At 54.6% G+C, this 16,621-nt stretch overlaps 2 protein-coding genes across 2 annotated transcripts; one reads left to right on the forward strand and one right to left on the reverse strand.

Moving 5' to 3' along the window:
• Window positions 1-1,073: 1,073 nt before the first annotated feature.
• Window positions 1,074-3,698, forward strand: BESB_030270 (uncharacterized protein; the record flags this gene model as incomplete). Its single annotated transcript, XM_029361695.1, has 2 exons — window positions 1,074-1,503; window positions 2,041-3,698. 2 exons carry the CDS (start codon window positions 1,074-1,076, stop codon window positions 3,696-3,698), a joined length of 2,088 nt encoding a protein of 695 aa, XP_029215162.1.
• Window positions 3,699-4,927: 1,229 nt separating this feature from the next.
• On the reverse strand, window positions 4,928-10,330 carry BESB_030280 (ATPase, AAA family protein; the record flags this gene model as incomplete). The annotated part of the gene is made up of 6 exons (XM_029361696.1): window positions 4,928-5,455; window positions 5,753-6,228; window positions 6,705-7,546; window positions 7,846-8,971; window positions 9,297-9,512; window positions 10,258-10,330. The coding sequence occupies 6 exons, from the start codon at window positions 10,328-10,330 to the stop codon at window positions 4,928-4,930; spliced, it is 3,261 nt and encodes a 1,086-aa protein (XP_029215163.1).
• Between the last annotated feature and the right edge of the window lie 6,291 nt (window positions 10,331-16,621).

Genomic DNA, 16,621 nt, shown 5'->3' on the forward strand with positions numbered 1-16,621 from the left:
CTGCGAGAAGCGTCAAATCTGTATCGGTTCCCGATGCCGCTCTGGCTGATTTTGCTACCGTTGTTGCTGCTGTCAGAGACACCGGTCGCGTGCCATGTTCTTCACTGGCATATAACAGCTATCGGTCATTCGGTTTACAGCCCTTTCAAGGCTGATAAGTTGAAGATGGCCACCTCCAATGAAGCAGCACACCATGTCACCCCGTCGTCTGGGGGTTCGGAGTGTGCTGACAACGTGTGTCCTGGATCAACCAAACGCACGATTTACGGTGCGCTCAGCTGTCAACGGATTTTGTGTGCGCGTCCACCTTTGCGAAAAAGTGGCCGATCTGGGAAAAGTACCACAGACTATGACACGGTATGTCTCAGGTGGCAGATGGTGCCATGCTCTGTGAAAAGAAGTGCAACACTCTCCCTGCAAGTTCCGGTTTATATTGTGGACATGTTTCGATCCTTTCGTGTCTCGCCCTCTACGTTCACGTTAGGGGAAGACCCATGGGAAGTTGAACGCATGCTACGCACAATGGCACACGGCATTCCAGACACCGTTGAGTCAGGTGGCGTGTCTTGCCCTGCTAGGGTTGCTTCATCCTTTTGAATCTGGCCTCATCATTGTTTTTTCTATTTGCTGAACCATCGTGCTTCCTGGAGACGGCGGGACAGTGAGGGTGAAGCCGTCTGCAACTACGGTAATAACGGCCGTCACTGGCATGTGTGTGGCTAAGGGAACCATCACAGGAAGGCGAGCGGGAAGATTCTGTTCACCCTCTTTCACGCGTCGTTTTTCTTGCATCTTGCTTCCAAGGTTTTAGTGTGCAGCCATCTAGTTTTGCAGTGGAACTGCTGTGTAGCGGATTGATGTCGGGTCGGATTATGAGCGGTTCTTCGCAAGGGGAATTCAGCTGGCGCACCGTTGGATGCAACGCACCCCGAGCACAACTTGTGCCGAAAATGTGGGAGATGCCGCTCTCGCCTATTGCACTCGTGTGCTGACCTGAATAGCTGCACGTGCAGTCTGCCACGGGAGGTGGCAGCAGAGTTCGGCTTTTCTCCGGGACACACTCGCGGCGGGCGATGGCCTTTCAGTCCGCCACCAACCGCACCAGTCTCCACCCGTTAATCATGCAGCAGGGAAACAACGCGGTTTGCCCGAGGCATCTTTACCCTGCCCCTGTGCTTCCTCCGCATGCAAATGCTCCAGACAGTGCCGCCCTTATCCCAGAGGGGGGCCCTGTCCGGTCTTTCCCGCATGCTCAGGGTTTAGCTGCTGCAGGTGAACAGGAATACCTCAATCAAGCCTGCAGAGACCGACACTTAAGCTCCTCAACAGCTGAATCTGTTGAGTGCGAGTACTATGTGTGGAACTCCGTCACTCAGCAGTATTCGCGGACGGATCCGCGCACTGGAGAGGCGCTACTGCGAGACCCTCATTACCTGCAGTATCATTTCCATCTCGTCGACGAGCACGGTGATGCTCAGACCGTCTTGCCGCAGCGCCTGGAAGGTGAGCAGGCTCCGCGTGGCTCACCGCGCTATGCGGGGGGAAGTGCGGCAGGTGAGCCAACCAGGTAGCGTCTTCTTGCCATGCTGCCAGAAACTCGTCTGTCCCCATGGTAGTAATACGCAACCGAGGGAAGCAGTGGCTGCCGTAAGTACATCTGAATTGAACTAGACATCCAAGCATTAGTTAAACAGCTATTGTTGGCTTTACACGTACCTGGAGGCATGTGAATTAAGACACACAAGAAGACGAAAGAAGCAGCGGCGGTGTGCGTATTCGTTCACGCGCCCGGTAACCACGCCTGCGAATAAAATAGCGCGGGCAGGCTCTGGGAGTTTGCTTCATGTGAAGAGAGCGGATTCACTTCAAGTTCCAGCGCACGTCCATCGATTCCCAATGCGTTCCTGATAACGCTGTTTTCATGGGGTCGGCGATAAGACTACCAGCGCAGCCTTGGTCAGAGATCGCTACTGGCGGCGGTATCCGGTAGCTCTACTCCAGTCAGATGACGCTCACGCTTGGAATGCTCTCTGCATGCAGGGGGAACTACTATGACAGACTGCTGTGCCACCCCGTGCGTGCAAGGCGTGTGCCTGTCCGCCGTCACGCCTGCACTATCTGCACGTCCCGCGGCTACAGAAGCGGCTCAAGCAGGGGAACCCGCCGTCAGACAGGCCGCAGAGGCGCACTTGCTGCCACCGGCCTGCGCCCTCGGGGCGGCTCATTCGCCGTTGATGAGTGGGAGAGAACGACAGGGTGCTGCGTCGTCGCATACTCACCAGCTGGCACCCACGGATGGAATCCATGTTCTCCCCTGTCTCGAGGACTGGTGTCTGTGGAGCCGTGGGATCGCCGCTGCGCCTTCTGCAGGCGGAATGAATGTAGACTGTCCCTGCTGCGGGCAGAGTGACGCGTTGCCGGCGTCTCACCAGTCTGCTCCGATCGCATGCGGTGAGGCGCTGCCACGCGGCTGGCGCTCTCCGCCGTCGTCCCCTTACGCCTCCCCCCACGTGTGTCTCGGATGCAGCGGTGTTGCAGGTCAAGCTGAACGCGGGGGCGTCTGCGTCTGCTGTCACTGCGGGTGCCACGCGAGAGGGACGGATAAGGTCTGTCAGCTCGGCGGCGAGCGAGTGTGCAGCAGAAGAACCCCGCCCATCCACAGGCGTGATCTTTCACAAACGGCGAAGGCCACATGGGCTGCCACAGACCGGCCGGAGAACTCGAACAAGAAGCCGGAGCTGCGCTCGCTCTCCTGTGACAAACGCACTGAGGCGCATATGCCGGAAAACAGTCCGTTGTCGAGCGAACGTCTGCACTCAGCGCGTGCTGAAAGGGGCATGCAGGCCCGGGCTGGACTCTCTTCTGGCGGGGATGACGCTTATGACCCGTCTAGAGGGCGGGAGGGCAGTCGGCAGAGCGACGGCACACGTTCCGAGGCTACCCGGAACTGGGACGAGGGGTATGGACCGTCTTCTGAGGACAGTGCGGCGTCCTCTGTCTTCAACGGGGATCCGCGGCGCTCGGCCGTCGTTGTGGAACCGCCGCAATCTGTGACGCTGTCGACCAGCCGTCCGTGGGAGTTCACGCGCGCGGCGGCTCACCGGAATCGCAGCGCTCCGCAGAGAGCAAGGTACAGAGCCTCCGCTCATTCGCTGCAGGACGCACGAGCCCGCCTCCAGGTGGCTGAGCACGTTGTCGCGGTCATGTCGCCATGGGGGGGAAGGCGAAGGGCAGACGGCCGAAACTCGCCGTCGTCGCGGGCGTTTTCAGGGGAAATCGAGTCAGCTGATGCGACCGTGGGTCGCGAGAAGGCCAGGGTCGACCAGGGCCCCGGATATGGTTTCAGCAACGGCGTCTTCCGGCGAGGCACCTCGAAGACGCGGAATCCAGGCGGCACGCGTAGAGGCCCTCCGAAGACTTCTCAACCTGGACCTGCGCCAGGCCAGCGACTGCGTCAGCATGATCCAGTGAGCCGAGGTTGTCAACTGCGGGCTGCTTGGGATGGCGACGCATTTCTTCGGCAACAGAAGCGCTCTCAATTTGACGTGAAGGCATACGACACCTGGCTCCAAAACAAAGGGCATTTGCTGCGTGCGAAGGCGCTGGAGCTGCAGCGGGAAGAGCAACGCCTTCTTCTAATGATGATGGAACAGCAGTACCCCCAAACCAGGAAGAGCTCTGCTCTGCAACGTAGCTGAGGCCTTTTTTGTATGTTCAGATGTGTCTGAAAACTGTTCGCGGGCATCTGCATTGCCGCCTGTCAGCCCCCAGTCCAACAAGCACCAGCTCACTAATGAGCCAACATTTTTTTTAGATGGCTTTGTGCTCTGCCGAGGACGACAGCTGACTTCTGTCTCTCGGGCCAGACCAATCAAGTTCGGATAGGGAGAGCCTTGGTGGTGTATCCGTCTCTGGTATTTTAACTCCTTTCCACGTCGTAACTGAACTCAGAGCCCCCGACGGAGCTGTGGAGCTGTGCTCGGTTCCAGACTGTGTGCCTTGAAGAAAGGCACCAAGGCTGCCATGTTTGTGTACGGGTATACAGCGAGTGCGCCCCCCGAGGCAGTCAGTGTCAAGTCGAGCAAGATGGCGCTACAACTCTCGCACCCACCGGAGCTAGTCGGCTCGCCGCTTTCTGCTACGCTGAGAAGCAGTCGTGTTGAACGATGGCGGACCGACGCGACGGGTTCAGATCAGAGTTGTCTCTACCGTAATCAATAGCCAAGCACCAACCCCTCTTCCCCCATTTCTGTACAGAAAAACGTAGGAAGTTCAGATACCGAGTGCCTCGCAATGACATCTATTGAGCCGCCTTCGCGCGTCTCCCTTGTGTGACCACATATTACCAGTGCCTGAGTCTAAAGAGAGTTCAGGGCTTCCAACCTTCTTCATTGCCATCCTGTTAAGAAGAATCAGGGCGGAGGGGCCTCCGACACCACAGGGACACAGGAACGAAAGTGGTACGTGCAGTGGCACCCCTCTGCAATACACAACCGCCGGACAGCCTCGAGTATGTTTCCCTCTCCAGAACAAGCTTATTCACAGGCCTTCCAACTTCTGAAGTGACAGACCCTCACGGCCAAAACCTCGAGCGCGTTCAGTGCATTCTGCGGCAGGCACCAAGCTCTCTTACTGCTACATTTTTCGGCGGCCAGTGCATTTCTGCCTATGCCAAGAGCTCCGCCGTTGAGGCCCCTCTGCCGCCACCCGTGGCCGTTCTTTTCCTGCGGCCGTTAGGCTTTTGCGCGGCCGCCGTTGGCATGGCTAGCCATGCACCGGCAAATGACTAAGTCATGATGGCAAAACCGTTACAAAGCGCGCGTGCTCGGGCGCCACACAAACATGAGAGGCAGAGTCCCCCTCTCTCTATCCAACACAACTGCTCGCTGCCCACGTCGCTCTCCCTTTGTAAATCGGTCATCCATCCCTACCGCGTGACAGATATCCTTTGCAGGCCTGCGATAAGATCGCAGGTTTCAATCCATATTTTCTCGCCTCCTCTATCGGCAGCTGGATAGGAAAGCTCGCCGAACATTCGTGTATCCGCTGTGCACAGATTAGCATCGACGCGACTGCCTTCGTCAGCTCGAATTCGCTGCAGGCCAGCGTCGTCATGGCTTCCCTGTGACTGGGTCTTTGAATACCTTTCCACTGCGCACACTGCTGCTTCTTGGACCAGCAGCACCCAGAAGGCTGGAATGCGGAGACAAGGCGCTGAAACCAAGCCATCTTTCTTTTTCGCTACTGATTCCTTAACTTGGTCTCGTCTTGCCTCCGTTCTGCCACGCGATGACAGTAGCTGCACTCGATGAAGCACTTCATCAATCGGGTCCGGCTCCGTGGCCGAATGAGGTCGTACGCGCCCTCGTAGATAAAGACGAAGCAGATCAGCGGCATCTGTAAGGGACCACTCGGATGCGGACTTTGTGGCAAACCGACACCTGAGACGATAGTGCTGCAGGTCCAAGCATGAACAAGTAGAAGATGAATGCGGCAATCATGCGATGATCACCGTTTACCCAACGCAAGCGTATCTGGAAGGCCAGCCTTCCGCTGGCTCTGACACGGGCAAACCAGAGAACTGACGAAATATGTCGACTGTCAGTGAGTGCATGGTTTTATGTCGACCGTCACACTTCCGCACCCCAGTGGCCCGCTCAACCATGCCTGAACAAGGCATGACGAAGAGCGTCAAGGAATAAAACATTTGTCCAAAATTAAGGATGCAACCTGCCCAAAAAATATCACTTACTGTCAGCAGACGCGTGTCCACGTTAGCCTCCTTGTCAGCTGTCGCGACCACAAGGACGCCTGAAGCTCTAGCAACGCTGCCAGCCGTCTGACGCCCAAATCGTCGCTGCCGCTGCAGACGGTCCAGGCGAAGAAGCATGGTGTGCAACAGACGTCCGCCACACGGGCCATTACCTCGGTGAGACGGCGGTCTCCTTTGGGATGCTGCAATGTCCCTCTCGGCGCTCAACTCCCTCTCGCGACATTCATTCGACAGGTCGGGAAGACTCGTTCGGCCGCCCGAGTCGCCGCTTGGTGCCAGGACGTGGATGTCTTCAATAAGCAAAACGCAGGGGGCAGCCCTTTCGGCGGTATCGAATATTCGCATGAGCTGCTTGTCACCTGCCCCAAGAGCGGCTCGGAGCAACTCCGCCGGTGAAATCACTATGAGCGTAGAGCGCAGCTCGTGCGCTATGGCAGCGGCCAGCAGGGTCTTGCCTTGATTCAGACAGAGAAACAAAAATGAGCCAGCCACCCAAAAGCACTAGCCACCACGCAAGAAGAAAAGCGACTCAGCGATTGTAGCGCGTCCTTTCATCGCAGGTACAGCCCCACGAAAAGGTGAAAGGGGTTGTGCACACCTAAAACGTCGAAGCGAAAGCTTGCTGAAGCGCGAGCGAACACCAATATGAACAGTAGTTCTCCCACATAATGTTGAACACGGAGTGTAGCGCCAATGCAATGTCAGCTGGAAATGCGAGGTCACAAATCGTGGGGCCGCTCGGTATCACGCGCGTATCATATGCGCACAGTAGGAGGTAACTTTGTGCGACAATCTTTCTTGTTGGCGCTGAGCCATGCGTGGAGCTTGAGGGTGTTCATCTCAGATATGCAATCCGTTTCCAGTGGTCAGGACTAGAGACCCGCAGCCCACGTTTCCTCTTCCTCATTATGGCACAGTCCATTCGGCTTACCTGTACCCTCATCTCCACAAATTAACACTCCCACGGGGGCAGTGTGACTGGTCGTTACAGGCGCTCGTCTTTCATCCGCCCCCCTCTGTTGAAGGATAGGGTCAATCACCTCACTGCGGAGCTGGCTGATCAAAGCATCCTGCCCGACGATTCCAGCGAAGCCTCGAACCGGCCGGCATCCCTCCTCTCTACATGTCACCTTGTCGCGCGGGAGACTCAGGGCATCACGTGGTCCCGTCCCCACTGCCTCCGACGTAGTGCACTGTCCAGGGGCGTCTCGCAGTCCGGGGGCACATTCTGCCTCCATATCTGGCCGCATCCTCCGTACGCATCTGACGTCTTCGGCGCCCCCGACGCTTTCAGATGTGTCGCCAACAGCTGTGTCTGGGGGACGCTGATATGCACCTGAGCCCGACCCAAAAGCGAGGCCGGGATTTTCACTAGATAGGGGCACCACGCGGTGGATGCCGCAAGCATTCGCAGCAACGGACAGGGCAGACCTCCCGGGACTTGTAGGCATGTCGGGGCAGTGCGGGGTCAATTGCAATCCAGCGCCAATCCGAGCCGCTGGCGCTGCTCCAGCACGAAGCAGCGCGAGCCGGAAGTGGTCCAAAGTAAACAAACGGCATGGCCTTTTCAAAATGCCTCCTCCTTCGCCGTGGCTCAAACCTCGACCCTGACCCAGTAAGACGTCGAAGGCCGGAAGTGTAGAGCTGGCGAGCTCTGGAAGCATTGAAGACACTGTCCCACCGACATCCTGCTGGAACGCCACCTGTGCCGCTGCTCCTACAAGAGCGACGAGGTCCGCCGGCTGGTAACCCCCCGTCCACTCCGTGGCTACCCTGAATGCACATGTGGACAGACGGATGGAACTCATGAACTTGTAGCGGGGGAATACCGATAGAACGCCCCAGCGAAAAGATGTGTCCCTGTCAGCAACGAAGTGGGCAGCGTGCCCGCAGACGGGGCCCCCTTCCGCACGCTGCGCTTGAAAACTACGCAGTACAGCAGCCGCGTAGAGAAAGCAGGGCTGACGCCATGTCGAGCAGGCAAAACAATCTCCTGCTGCATTTAACACGCTGAAAGGCAGTACATCCAAGCACAAGGTTGCAGATGAATATAAGCGTGGATCCATGCTCACGTTGCCAGCTCGTCATGGAGGCATGCGCGTCTCTCGTTGCAACAGTCGCATCTCGCTTCCGCGTCTCGTCCTGCGTCTGCTGCATCCACCATCACTGTCGAGCCCTTTTCTTTCCCGGGCCTTCCATTATCCGCCTCAGTAATTGGCTCTTCCGAGGACATGCAATCCGTTTGACGTCCACGGTTTGTCGATTCAGCAGCCGCACACGCTTGTTGTATATGAAGTTTCAGAATTGCGGTCCTTTCGCGGTCATTCAATGTCTGCGGAAGACATATGCGACGCTCAAAAAAGCCAGGACCCAGCAGGTCCCGAGGCAGGAGCTGATGAAGTGACAGTGAGGCAGACTGCGATCTGTCATGTCCTGTGGTGCCCTTGGCGGACTGCTTTGAACCATACAAATGGCCAGCCGTCGCTGGGTCTAGGGGAGCAAGTAAAAAAATCCGGAGATTCTCCTTGTGCCACAGAGAAATAAAACGGCACAGTGTTTCTATAACCAGCGCAGCAGCCTTTGGCTGAAAGGCAAGCCCCCGTCGTGCAGGTCTCTCCAGGGAGGAGTCCTCTGCTTGACTGCCTTGCAGGAGTTCCACATGATCAAGTACAACGAAACAGCAACCGCCGCCAGCTACAGCATCCCAAATAGCTGCATTGCTCGGGCCTTCAGCGTCTGCGCCGTCATGACAGATTGCAGACGTCCGTGTGTCGGCCCTTTCGGCACCCGGAACTACACCAGAGCCCGCAGAAGGCGTCACACAGGGAGGAAGTCCGGGGCAGTTACTATCCAGACATGAACTCGACCTGCTTTCATCCACCGCCTGGGAGAGCCACAACTGGAACAAGGATCGGCGGATGCGCGCTTCCTCAGTAATACCAGCAAGAACACCCTCTAGCGACGCGGAGGATGGTCTACGGCAAGGCCACGCCTCACCCGAAGCGAGTACTGGAGAACTCGTAAGGTACCGACGGAGGTCTATCTCATAAAGTCCTTCAATGCGGCCCTGGGTCCCCCCCACAGCTGGGCACCGTCTTCCTGAAAATTCTCTACCTGGGTCCTTGCAACTGCCTGTAGTTCCTCGTATCCACGCCGCGTGAGCTGCTATGGAACGGCATAGTTGTCTCTTTCCAGACCCTACAATAGCACATTACACACATTGCTGGATAACCGAATAGAGAACATTTAAGCGTGACCCGGCCAGCAATCACCGCAGCCATGTTCTTCTTGTTTTTCCTGTTCCACATTCGCTACACGCAATCGCCGCAGATGACTGACGAACCGATTTCTTCCCCAGTCAGCTGCGACAGCAAAATCGCCCTGCAAACACACTTATTCTGCATCATGAGACAGGCTCATACTTGCAACACGAGATATATCAAGCCACGCGTGCGTTACAGGCAATCGATTACTTCTCAAAACAGCGCGCAAAGCCTCGCCGAAATGCTGTGGAGCAGCTCACCTGGTAAACCTTCAAGTGTCACCCCTCGAACCGGTCTGAGCTCCCGGTACCACCAGGTTTCCGAACGCCTAGCGCAAGAAGATTTGAGGCTATCAGAGCCTGACGATACCGTGCAGTCCTCTGATTTCTCGGAAGCCAAGGCGATATCTTGTTCCGCACTCAATAAACAAAAGTCCCTCACGAGACTCAGAAGCTCTGAAACAGCGGTGTGGCGACCTGCATAACAGCAGTCAGGAAGAGCCACCTCCCAGCACTTTTTGAGCCCCTGCAGTGCGAGAAGTCGAAGAGATACAGAAGTGGTCAGCACCCGCGGGCACGCTGTAATAGCTGACATCGCGGCAGACCATCGCGAGAAGACCTTTCTTTCGTCTTTCAGCGCTACGTCGCTACGGCTTTTGCGTCTGTTTCGGAGGCGTCCCGATGCTTCAGGACCGTCAGACGTTGGGAGCTCTTCGCGCCTGGTCCGCTGACTTTGAGGTCGCAACTGAGGAAGATGCCATCGAGCCGTGGCAATTGGTACGCTGCAGCCGGTAACCAGCATCAGCCTGCTACCACTTTCCACCGCCGAATGTCTCGACAAGAAACCGCCAGTATCATCACGCACCCCCTTATCCGGCGCAGGCAATTTGTTTTCAGCTACGGGCGCCGCTCTGCTTGATGGGACCTGCGATATGGTGTCAAAAGCGTGTATCACCTTGCTGGTGTCCCTCGCTACGGGACAGCATTCGCAGGCCGTATCGGCCTTTATGCAGCATGGTCGAAGGCGAGACCACTGCGACGCTGATCGGTCCAAAACCTCAGTGAAGAGGTGACTGTCGCCGGGACCGGGCACATTTTTTAACAGATGACTGTGTCCGGAATTTTCCATTTTCATCTGTCATATTAAACCGGGCAACGGCGCATCGAGTCCGCAGAAGACATGCATGCAGACAATGATATGACGCGGTCACTCCAGACATACCGCCTTCTGAAGGTGGAGAAGTCATCGCATCAACCATAAAGCCAAACTCGTCAGGCGCTTCACAAAGACGCATCTTCGCATCGGGCCCGAATCCCGAAGTGATAGGCGGCCACGCGGCAGCGAGGTGAACGTGTGCAGGCCACCGCGTGGTGCCGGACGCCAAGTTCTCGGATCCCGCGCAGTACCTCTAAAATTCCATAGTCCATGCTACTCAAGTCATGCGATAATCAAAGAAAAATATGGGACATCAAAATGCCGTTGCTCCCGAGCGGCCAGAATCGACTTGGCAAATTCTTGCGACAAGCGTGCATGCGTTATTTCTGCTGCATGGTGAGAGACAAACTACCAACGGAATCGCGTCGAAAAGCAAAACTCCCTACTCTTTAAATTGATGTGACGCGCCCACAGTGTCGTCGTACATAATCGCACACGTCTGTCAAGCGGTTGATTCCCACGATCCGCGCTCGTACCCACGAAACCAGAGTCAAATTGTGTGTCGTCCCGGAACGGTAGTGCCAGTTCTCATGGCTCTAGTTTTCTGTATCATCTGCCGGGGAGACGGTTAGGAAGTGAAATGCGGCAATGTTATCATTACTCATATCACAAAGAGTTCAGAGGTCCTAATGTAGGATTTTTTCCCATCTTCGCCTCCGTAAGTGGCATCGTAAAATGCCTCTGGACGGCGGCGGTTTCTTTTTACTGTTATTTCATACCGCAAAGCAAAGGTCAAGCAGTACGGCATCCTAGTCTGTTGCCTCAATTTTTGATGGCCTTTGTTCGCGGATGAGCCGAGGGAGCCGAGTGTTGGTGTGGGTGTCGCAGAGGACGAGATCAAGATGCCGGTACTCCCACGAAGTCGCCTCTTTTCCGCAAACAAGTGCATACACGAAGTGAGAGTAGGGCGGACTCACGTCTCCATTTTCCACTGCCAAACACGTGCCAGTCACAAGCAGAACAGGAAAAAAAGTGTCTCTGCCATGGTTAGGGGTATTGACCTGGTCGAGTGCAGTGACTGCTCATGGCTAACGCTGTTTGCGAAACCCCGGTGTGATTCACCGCATAGAGCTCATGATTCCAAGTTTCTCTCACCCAGTTTTCACTTGACGGGACCTCCTCCTGAGTTTTTTTCATCTCTGATGCATACTAGGCTCCGGCGTCCTCACATATCGCTGCAATGCGGCAGCTTCGAGGGCATGTACCCCAGGGGACAACCTGCGTTGTCGCAAAACGACCTGCCTGGCTGATTGCCGTATGTACCCCAACACATTCTACCTCATATGAATCAACCATTGTAGAGAATATGCCCAACACCGAGATCTGCGGCAGTGTCTCCAACGGAACGATTAGCACACCTAGACACGCACACAACTGCAAAGAGCTGATGCTCAAGTAACACACGTCGTGTCGGAAGAAAACCGTAATTTGGTTTATCTGTAACTGGGCCTAAAAAGCCCGGGGTCCGTGAAATTGTTTTTATGTAATTGGAGTTAGCATGCATGTTAGCTATATGGCATTAGCTACTGGGGCGGAGCTCCCGCTCTCTTCCGCAGGCTCTCTGACAGGCTTGGTAGCTACGCCTTACCATATCGAAGTGCATAAATTAGCCACCCTCCAGGCAAAGTGAGGCAAAAATGTCGTCACTTGTATTGCAGTACTAATTATATTGTTCCACAATCAAAGAGGTTATTCACCGTATCCATGGTTCAAAACGTTCGCACAAAGAATCGAATCCCGAGTCATGTCATTGCATGAAGGAAGCGAACTGCTCCAATTCAAATACAACCCCAGGTAATGATGTCCCGGACGCTCACTCGTTGGGCCTCGATGAGTACAAAGGGCGGGTAGACAAGCCATGCATCAGGCCTCCGTAGAAACAGAGAAATCTGAAGCGTCCAAGCGGCCTCCTGCTGTGCGTCGGACTGCACGAAACAGTACATTTCTTCCTCTATCCTGTGTTGTTACCGACTCGCGCGCCTCGGCCCTACACCCGTCTTGTCGCCATCAAAGTTCTGTCTTGGCGGTGCCCTCTGGATCTGCGCTTTCTCATGTGAGTACTGTGAGTACTGCTCCCTGCTCGCACGTATCGGACCCCGCCGCTCCACGTTATGAAGGCAGAATACGGCTTTTTCTTCCGTTCACTCAGGGGCATAGAAAGCATCCAACCCCTGCCACGCGCTTGCTGTAGTTGCTGCCTTCCCTAGTCCATCTGCGACAGCTCACGAATAGCTCCAGTGGCAGCTATAACCTTGCATGCCACGTCAGAGTTCGGTCGCAGCTATTAGAATAACAGCCAGCAGATTTCGACCGGATCGAGTATCCGCGTGAGAGCGAGCCTTGCGGTCCTAACCACGTATACAAAACACTAGCCTGTCTCAGCACTTGAGGGCTGTCGTCTGGGAGGTCAGCCTGTGAATGATTTCAAGCTTTGACAGGGTCCAGCCGTACGGTCGCCGCATAGTCTAGGGTGGCGGGTAGCACGTCGCAATAAGAGCTGCCAATTCTCATTCCCTCATACACCATTTTGAATTCACAGGATTATGGCTAGATGCGAGCTTCCCCAGCCCAGTCCTGCTGCGTACAATATCGCACTCTCTGGGACGCACATTGCGCCCCCCTGCCAAACGCCAGCCACCCTCGCATGCCTGCACACTCGAGAGTCGACTTATCTCCCCACACTAGAGGACAGCGGAAGAGACACCACACTGAATGTTTATGACCATGACGCAGTTGTTATAACAATGCAAGGTTCCTGGCCACAGCCTGTAAGCAGCAGTACAGTTTATAGAGTCTTGGGATAAGGGATGTAGGACCGCTATTCGAAGACGGTAGCTAGCTGCACTAGCGGCATTCGGCGAAACTACGTACAAAGCGTCGCCCAGCGGTCCGCGTGTCGACGCCTTAAAACTTCATAGAAACCTGGTTGCGGCAACATGAGACAGAAGAGCAGTCCAACTCAGTGACTGGGGCCATCCAGCATCCTAGGGACGGCAATTGTCAGGCTCTCCAGCTATGACGCAGAGAATTACTGTTGAAACTCACCCAGGCATCTACTTCTTTGGCGGTTTAACTGTGGTCATGCTCAAGAATAAAAGACTTGCAAGCTCTACGAAACGCGTTGGCCCGTACCCTGGCTAACCAAAAGCTTTCACTCATAACATACCGGCTAATATCAAGGGTAGCCTAAGAAAGGATGACACGGATTCTCGCGTCATGCCCGACTGACTCAGAAAAAAGCATTTCTGAAAAGTCTCCGCATTCACAGATTTCGATGTTTTTTGCATGATCATAGAGTGTTTTGCTCCACGGGGTACATACGGGATATTCCTTCGAGCGCAATTTTGGCAGACGCTGGTAATCTCCCCCTGCGCGGAGCCACATAGAAAAGTGGGTATTTTGGCAAGGAGTGGGTACATCCAAACGTGTTTAAAGGTATTTTGATCTGCCACGAAACAGCAAGGCGCTACCCGCTCCAGTTACAAGATTGGCATGTCATACTGGTGGCAGCCCGAAACCTTGCAGAGCACTGAACATGAGCCGTGTTGTCACGACGAGGAATTCTCGCGCAGTTGCAATCCACCATAGGTAATAAGGTCATCACTCTTTCTGAAAAGAGGTTGCGTCGCACGCCGAGGCTCTTCCCCTGCAAGGAAGTCGGTTCTCAGGGGCTCAATAGCTTTTACAGCCGCTGGAAATAGTGGTGTCATTTCGGTTTATACAGACTGCCACAAGCTGCCGATGTACTACGCGGCAACCAAACAGGCAGTGCAAAGCAGGACTGGTCCAACCAGATAAAAATGAAGCATAATGATCCCCATGAATATAGCTGAGAAAGAACATGACTCCAGCCCCTTGTGTGTAGAATATGCCTTTAAAGCCAAAATATAAGTGACCTGTGAACCTCTTCCTGCGGGGAAGAAGAGTACAGGGCTCGCTTCTGTGTGTAGCTGCTTAAATAACCCGGGAGTCCGCGTTATGCCGACTCGTGTCTGAGGAGTTTGCTGGGCGCAAGTATGGGGGATAGCCCCGAATCCTGTGCTGCACTGTAATGCCTGCCCTCAAGTGCTCCGCTACGCGCACTCCCGCAGCGTAGCACAAGCTGACCGAACCAGCGTGAGTCTCTTGGTTTCCTAGCTGTGTCACCACTCCCTTAGCTCAGGTTGATAAAGACACAGAGCTGCCAGCCCCTCACCTCATGGCGACAAAATGCTACGCATCTGTCGCTTCTTACCAAGCGCTTCCGGTTGTCCTGCTTCACCTTCGGCATCACAACTCGACTTGCGGCGTGTGCGATTAGTTTAAGGGTATTATGCATACCCGTCACGCCCATCAAACGCGAAAAATCGTGTACATCGTCCAGTGTAGCAGTGTGTCACATCGCCGAGGTGAGTCTTAGCAACAAAGTCTGCTGCTTCCGGGTTTCCATATATGATCCATGGATATGAATTCAAAGTACAGTGCAACGCACCACTGGCTTGTGCATCTGCAGCCGGAGGAAAACCGACGTCAGCGTGGCAGCTGATATGCTTCAGTGCAGGGCAATGCGAGGCTCATGGCCAGGGCGCATGTTAGCAGCTTCCAGGTCGTAGACAAGTCGTGCCCTCAGTCTTCGGCATCATCCACTAGTCATGAAAGAATACTCTGTGTAGCTTGACTGCACATCTGACGTCGACTCCGCCGTAAGAAAATCCCAGACGTATTGGCAAGCAGGCTACCCACCTGTGACGCTGCCGCTGGGGTTGGGTTTCAGGTTCATACTGTACAAGGAATTGAATTCCAAGGGGTGGATGAAAGGATTGCGGGTGATGAGAGCTGTATTCGCCATACGGAACTCTTTAGAAACGGACCCTGCTGTGTGTCATGGGACGAGACTCAAGGAGCCTCTAACAAACTCTCACGGGAAAGCATAGTCAGTGAGGCGGATACCTTCCACCGGTGGTACATGTAAAGCGCGGCCATACCATGATAAACGTAAAGCTTGGGACGCCTGCCGGAGCGTAACTAGTAATAGCGAAAAATAGAGGGAATTGTCCAAAACATAAAAAATACCGGTTGGTTGTATCTGCTCTTTAGGGCAGAGAGTGAGGAGATGCAGTTTTCCTTCCACGTGCTCGTCGGCTTGTCAAAAAAAAGTAGAGATAGTAAATGAATCAGCTGTGCTTGCAGTTGGGGAGCAGGCTATCGATTAAAAGGGGCAAACAACTGTACAAGCCGAGCAAAAGAAGTGCGTGATCTCGTGCCATGACGCGTTTGTTAGATAGTCGACTTCTGTACTCGGGGCCTTTACGACGCTTGCGAGTGTTACAGCTGTGCTCACTTTTATGATCATACTTCGAAACGGGCTGCGACACAACCAAGAAAGTCATTCGACGCCTTCAAGCAATCTTTCCAGTGCCGGGGCCTTCTGCCGGCGGACAACTAAGGCTTTTGCCCTTGGAGCATTATATCTGGAATGGCGTGAACAACACCTCTGTGAACTCGCGATAAAGGTACTGCAGAATATATTAGTGGGGGCATCGGAATACAGAGCGGTGTTTGGGAAGCAGTTCAGGGCGACCTCGCTTGAATGGGCATTTATGAAATATCGGGACGTCATACCTTTTTGTAATAATACAACGCCACTCAGGACTCTCTGCAGTTACACATAGGTGTCAGAGACCCTTTCGGGTGGGGCCAGTGACAATTTGTATTTTAAAAAAAAATGGGCGGTGGGGCGGCCTGCGCGGAAACGCCGGAGAAATTATGACAGTAGACTTTCAGAAGCAGCACCCATCGAATAGAGGGAAAACGAACGACGGAATCAGTGTGTGCCGGCGGCATGTAAGGGCCTGCGTCTACGATGACTGCGAGTCTGGCGGTCCACATATCTCATGGCGGAGCTGCAGTAGTTTTCAGGTGGACAGGCGATGGAACGACATGATTTTGTAATGGACCGGTCGTGATGAAACGTGTGACTTGCAGAGGCGATGAGTCATTAGCAGTTTGTTGTGACACGGCGGCAAGCGACTTCGAATGAAAGTTGACAAAATCGCTATCGATCATCTGTACAGGGCGACTAGGAAAACGCGGTTCATCGCAGGGCACGCCACTGGTACAAGCACGTCTACCTCCACTGAAATGAAACACGCAGCGGAATGCTGTCTAAGCCTTGGCTGGCGCAGCGGCTGGCGACAAGCCACAAGAGCGTTCTACCGCATGGAGCGTATTCCGGGGAGCTGAGAGGTAAGCCAATTGTTGTACAAGAAGAAATATATCCGGCCACCACATTGCGGCTTTTCAGCGGCACACAAGAATGAGTTCGCTAATGGCGAGAGGTAGCTAGTGCGGTACGTCGCGTGATGTGGCGTTTCGGGGAAGCAATTCGAAT

Source organism: Besnoitia besnoiti, chromosome XIII, assembly GCF_002563875.1.
Source record: "Besnoitia besnoiti strain Bb-Ger1 chromosome XIII, whole genome shotgun sequence".
Taxonomy (NCBI): domain Eukaryota; phylum Apicomplexa; class Conoidasida; order Eucoccidiorida; family Sarcocystidae; genus Besnoitia; species Besnoitia besnoiti.